The sequence below is a fragment of the Carya illinoinensis genome, chromosome 1 (assembly GCF_018687715.1).
Source record: "Carya illinoinensis cultivar Pawnee chromosome 1, C.illinoinensisPawnee_v1, whole genome shotgun sequence".
NCBI classification, from domain to species: domain Eukaryota; kingdom Viridiplantae; phylum Streptophyta; class Magnoliopsida; order Fagales; family Juglandaceae; genus Carya; species Carya illinoinensis.
In genome coordinates this window covers 48768095-48774094 of record NC_056752.1, presented here as the reverse complement: position 1 = coordinate 48774094, position 6000 = coordinate 48768095, and the positions used below count along the sequence as shown (strand labels likewise).

General features: G+C 37.3%; 1 protein-coding gene across 6 annotated transcripts; it reads right to left on the bottom strand.

Moving 5' to 3' along the window:
* Window positions 1-1680: 1680 nt before the first annotated feature.
* On the bottom strand, window positions 1681-4826 carry LOC122280060. Of its 6 annotated transcripts, XR_006229724.1 has the most exons (7): window positions 4580-4818; window positions 4192-4427; window positions 3876-4085; window positions 3636-3728; window positions 3413-3508; window positions 2511-3221; window positions 1681-2063 (listed from the first exon to the last, which is right to left on the bottom strand). XR_006229724.1 is itself a non-coding variant. In XM_043091029.1 (6 exons), the coding sequence occupies exons 1-6, from the start codon at window positions 4794-4796 to the stop codon at window positions 2025-2027; spliced, it is 891 nt and encodes a 296-aa protein (XP_042946963.1). In that variant the 5' UTR covers window positions 4797-4818; the 3' UTR covers window positions 1681-2024. The 6 variants fall into 6 exon arrangements, 3 of the variants coding, with proteins under 3 accessions (XP_042946963.1, XP_042946949.1, XP_042946972.1); XR_006229727.1 differs by lacking the exon at window positions 3876-4085 and having other exon boundaries at window positions 4580-4826; XR_006229725.1 differs by lacking the exon at window positions 3413-3508 and having other exon boundaries at window positions 4580-4820.
* Between the last annotated feature and the right edge of the window lie 1174 nt (window positions 4827-6000).

Here is a 6000-nt window from a genome sequence, read left to right as displayed (position 1 = left end):
GGTAATTGATGAATGATAAGAGCTTCATTGCCAACCAAGGAGTTTCAGTGAATCAAGCCTCATACTTAGTGGTCATTACAGGTTTGGCAGTTGGCCAATTTCATCAGTAAACCAATGCTTTGTTCCATGATCCATCCATTACAGGAAAGAAAATATTGAAAGACTGACACTGCAAAATTACATGTAGACACCGCGCAGTGGTTTTCTGAATGCAACAGAGACTTGATCTCATGTATTTAAATACCCCATATTCAGAATCTGAATATAGATGCCACTTCTTTAGTTCTTCCCTCTAATTAAAATTGAATATGTATCTTTCTATAGGAGGCATTGAGTCTTCAGCATTCCACAAGAGAGCTAAAGATTGATTTTGCACAAAAAAGAAAACGAAAGAATAATAAATAGCGATCGCACATATATTGAGTGTGAAAATGAGATTAGACAAAAAAAATACCTCCAATTATCATAATACGCTTATATAGTGCATGGATTCCAGCATTTACTGAATGATAGCTAACCTTTACATTCTAAGGCATATGGAAAAGGAAAAATTGGTACTGCATCATGAAGACAAAGGAGACCCCACAAACATTGCTACAGCACGTGCAGTCTAAAAAGAAGCTTGAGATGATGGTAATCATATGGTACCTTTCTTGGTTGCATTTAGGGAACACTACAACATTTTTTACTTTTTGCGTCGTTTTTTATCGCAGCAATAGACACAAATTTCCCCGCTAATAATTTTTAGTGTCCACTGTGTTTCGCCGCAACGTGGTCGGTAGTACTTCGTCTCAAAAGAGTTGACGCGGCGCACGAATGATTAATCGCAAAATGTTACTTTATTCGCGTCCATTTTGATCGCCCCAAACTAGCTTCCATCATAGACGCAAAAAGTCATTTTCCATCTGAATATTGCTTCATTAGCGTCCACTTTTCTAACCGTAAATGTTTAATTTGCCCCGTAAGTGACTATTTATAGCGTCGATCCATCTTTGTCGCCAATGGACGGTCGGTTTTTGAATGATATTTGCGTCCCATTTTACAGACGCAAATGAGTATTTACGTCAATTGATTTTACTGCGATTTCTCTTTTTTGCGACCCGAATTGTCCCGCCGTGAATGTTTCTGCTCTTATCTAATTTTAGTCGCAAGTATTTTGTCATTCGTAGCAAATAAACAACTGACAATGTCGTAAATACCAAATCATATTCGCAGCTAAAAAAACTGCGAGGTCGCAAATAGCAAATTACTCATGACATTCTCAATTGTACTTGACCGTCACGACTAATTTTTAATTCATCTAATATTTGTCACAAATGTCAAAAATTGGCTGCAAAAGATTACTATGGTCGCAAACGTAAATGTAGCTTTTGCGACCCATGTTAGTTGTCTTGCTATTATATTTATCCGACGTGAAATATTACATTCATATCATTAGTGTCAAAAATGTCTGGATTTTTCGCAGCAAATAAATATCTTCTTGGTTGCAAATTGATGGTAAATTCACAGCAAATTATAGCCTCGGGCTCGCAATCTATAATAACTTTTTACGTCCATAATATATTTGTGGGAACATAAACCTGCAAATGATAGAAATAGAGAAATGCTACTTAAAGCTGTAACTTCAAACATCAATTAACATGTTTTCCAACCTATTTATGGCTCAAACAGAAATATGCATCTTCCAACTACGTAAATATTGTATCATTTATATTCCAGCAACTTCATATACCCTGAAAGCTGTCATAGTTTTGGTGTACCATACATTTGATCCACCTAATTCCACTACCAGTGATGTACCAATCACTCTATTACATATTTACCTAAATTAGCAACTTCTTACTGTGCAGTCGCATATGAGGCAATAATTTTTGGACATTTAATACACGGCAACTATAATTATCATATATATTCAGACAGTGTACCCTAGGTTGACAACATTTGAGTCCTTTCAATCATGGAACCATCAGTATCTTTTGTGTCTAGAACCATAACTGCTCCCATCTTTGTACTAGTTTCACCAATCACCCATCAGCTAGCCCCATCTTGCCCAACAGTTTTTCCTGCATCCAAAATTATACAAAAACCCACTGGTTAAATATAGAAAAGTAATATAAAATTCCCACAAACTATATCCATCAGATTACATTGCTTTTTAACTAAACATCTACCTGAGGTGAATAGATTTTAATGTGGGAACCTAAATATATTAATTGTTGAGTTTACCCTGCTCATACCACTTAGAAATAATTGGTTAACCGTGCTATTAACTCCCCCCAAACTGCTTCCTCAATCCATTCAGAACTAACCATTTATTTTCATAACTGTATGTAGTAACTAACAATGTTTATTAACTAACATTATTATAAAGATCAACTTACCCCATAGTTCATCTTATATTATAATGCAGGAAATTACCCTTTCAAATGAAACAACCATTTAAATCCTACTAAATTAATGCAACTCGAAGTCAGTACCAAATTAACTAGATGCCAGTTTTTGATAAATACCTGTTTGAAAGGGTTGTCGCCCCCACATGTATCGGCAAGGTCGCACGTATCAAACTCTTTTGCACTACCATCATATTATCAACCCAAATCGCGTCCTGTCTATATAGACAGGAAGGAGTTCATTACTACCCATGAAGTTGAAATTGTAAGCAGTACTTATAAAACCCCATCTTTGTTTCCAAATATATAATGCATCCACCTCTCTTGGCAAACACCCATACATGATGGTCCAAAAAGCCACTCACAAAATATGTCAATGTTGTCAGCCAACTAACTATATGTACATTACCATAATCTGTTGCCTCTCAAAATAGTCCAAAAGTTCCAAAATATCTCCCAAAAAGTCCCAAAAAAACCTACCACAAGACTATCTTACATAGCCCCCGGAGTCTCCCTCGGAAACTCCCCCTGTGACTGTTGTTGTGATTGAGTGTATGTCATAAATTTATCAAATTCTGCTTGCTTTAGTAAAATCTCCTGAACATTTGCCTTTAACCCCTCAAACTGCGCCTTCCAATACTGTGCATCCTCGCTCAATAGACCTCCATTGTTACTAGTTTGGGCTATTCCATGAGTTACAGGCATTACCTTCTCCCCCAAACCCCTCTCATATCCTGATCTCCTCCCTAGGACCTCCCTAAACACTGCAGCTGCTGCCTCTTTAGTGCGCTCTTCCGGCTGCATTTCATTCAGCTTTTCCACCATTTTTTCCTTTCAACATGAAAATGCTTCAGTTTTAAATATTTTACTTTCTACGTGTAACAAGTAATGCCATGAATGTCATATTGTAGGTATAAATAATTTTCCAACAGTTTTAGATATGAAGTATTACAACACAAATGTACATGTTATGTTAATTACAACAAAAATACGAAGTTTTATACATAGCAAAATATACTCACATACAGCTCTTCACTCATGTCGGTTACAAACCCGTTCTTCTTCTTGGACCATCGTGTCTCTTTAAAAAATTCGACCAAATTATTAACACCCTCACGCTGAAACATACAATTAAAATTTTGTGAGGAATGTCCAACCCAAAGTTCCCATTACCATATTGTAGGTATAACTTCTGATTTCAATTCAAAGGACTGATAATCACACATGTACTAAGATAATAATTACCTGCTCTTCGAGTATTCGAACAAAGGATTTCCTGCCAGCAGTATGGTTGGTGAGCTGTTTGCCTCTATTAGCCTTGTTTTGCAGCGACAAGGCCTACTCCAGCAAGTAAATTATCAGCAATGAGCCTTTTATTTTGCCAAATAGAAAGAGGAGATAAGTTGCAACGAAAGTTACTAGAATATTAAAAAATCGGAGAAAGATTAATTTCAAAGCAACTTTCATAGTTAGTAATGTTTATACCTTGAACTCCTTGCTACCCCAGCGCATGCACAATTTCCTCCACACTGCATGATCCACCAACTCGGTTCCTCTTGCTAGAGCAACTTTCGTACTCCCATACCCAAGGAATATCTTGTGTAAGTCATAGTGGAAAGAATTAAACCGTCTACGTAGTTGGTCAATAACAGTCTTTCGATGGTTTTCTTTTTCCCATTCAACAATAAAGTCAGCCTAATCAATGTCACAGAAGTGTAAAATTAAGGAATGTGTGGTATGCAATACAAAATATATTGACTGGTTATCCCCTACAGCTATTGTGATAAGTAGTATTGCTTACTCGGACACGGCCACACAACTCCTCCTGTTCAGCTTCTGGCACTTCATTCCAACGGTTGTAACCCATGTTTGCATAATGCTTTATTATCCATGTCACCCGTCCACTGAAAATGTTAGCATTTTGGCATGACACCTTAGTGTCTCCATTCTTGATAAGCAACGGAATCGGGCCCATTTTTCGAAGCATGTCAAATTTTGTCATCTTGGCTCGTCCACGGCCTCGTTTCTTACTCACAGCTTGAATTTAACAAAGTTAATGGGAGGATTAAAATTACTATAGTGGTGTAGTGCCCAACTTAGAACTGATTTGGATTAGCATGGTTGTAAGTATTTACTCTAATAGTAAGTAAATGTTGACTGGAATTTATTAGAAAAAATAGTAGAGATACCTGTTCCATCCAATTGTTCTGGGAACTCAGTCTCAAATACGACATCGGGTGGTTGGGTTGAGTCGTCTGATGACGAGGAGTTAACCTCGTCTCGCAGGTTCGGTTCAGAGCTTCTGGGTGGTGACTGAGCGTCTTGTATAATTGGCCTGCGCACCGATATGCCCCGAAATCCTCCTCCGCGTCCACGGACTCCTCTACCAATCAAACTTCGTACCATTCTTGTAATGAGCTGCAGATTTACCCCCTATTCTGATACACCTGATTGTACTGCAATGGTAAAATCAGTAGCTTTTACAACATGCATAGACATCGACCATTTCCAAATAATCTATGTACCAATGTCTAATATATTACTTACACACGGCATCTACCAGTAAGTTGTCTGATCATTAGAACATAATTTCTTGAAGGTATATATAGATTCTAAATTAATGTGGCCACCCTAATTTGACTGTTATTTAAACTGTTAAATAGCAAAAAGAATGAATGCTGGTTACCATATGAACCAAACAGCACACGGAGCAATTGTCGACATTGGGGGCATATACATGCAAGAACCAGTCGGTTGACTTATTTTAGAAGAACATGCATTTCTTCTTCTAATGCCCTCTGAAATTATATGGTTGGCCTAATAAAATAAGAGACTGTGTAAACCTTGTCTAGTAAATCCCCTCATGGTTCTTGCATGTATCTCTATGCAACCCGGAGTTAACCAACAATGTTTATGGTTCACTAAAATCATTATCACTAAAATCATCAAGGTTGAATAGAACTGTCATTGACATAGGCATGGAGGAAACCCATGTATATTTCGCCCATGGCTTACGAAAATGGGGGTGGGGAAGAGAAAATGGACACCATACCCAAGAGAAAACATTTCGGCCCTTCAACCATACAAATATAAAAATTCAAGAGAACGTACCTAGCACCCACAGTGACCCCTTGAGCCCATGCTGCACCACAGTTGAGGTAAGCTTCTCTTCTTCAGCTCAAGACGATGGCCCTAATTCCCCTGAAAATCTCTACAGCTTTCTAGACACTTCCTCCAAGAACTTGTACGCAAAGTGCTTATGAAATAAAACACTAAATGGTTGTGTAATACTTCTTCAGCTTTTGCAAAGAATGTGATTACGAATTTACCCTTACGGCTTTCCAGATATTTCCCCCCAAATGAAGGATCCCGCCTCATGAAATAATTTTCCCGCCTCCTGTACTTGTATAATATGAACGTATCCTTCTCACTTAGCATTTTTCCTCGTTTTAAGAGCATTGTTTAAAAAGTTATATATATATATATTAATAATTAATAAAAATATTAACTGAATTAGCTTATTAATTAATCTATTTTAATTAATCTGTTTTGGAATGGACAAACTTGCCCAAGTACTCTAACTAACAGCAACGTATTCAACATGTCAAAT

Bases quoted from the DNA above. Each gene is read 5' to 3' on its own strand.
- LOC122280060 (XM_043091015.1), bottom strand. From the start codon at position 4,796: ATGGTACGAAGTTTGATTGGTAGAGGAGTCCGTGGACGCGGAGGAGGA. The intron at 4,428-4,579 runs GTATCTCTACTA...GTTAAATTCAAG, and splicing joins AGAACAATTGGATGGAACAG to CTGTGAGTAAGAAACGAGGC. The intron at 3,222-3,412 runs GTGAGTATATTT...TCATGTTGAAAG, and splicing joins ACATGAGTGAAGAGCTGTAT to GAAAAAATGGTGGAAAAGCT.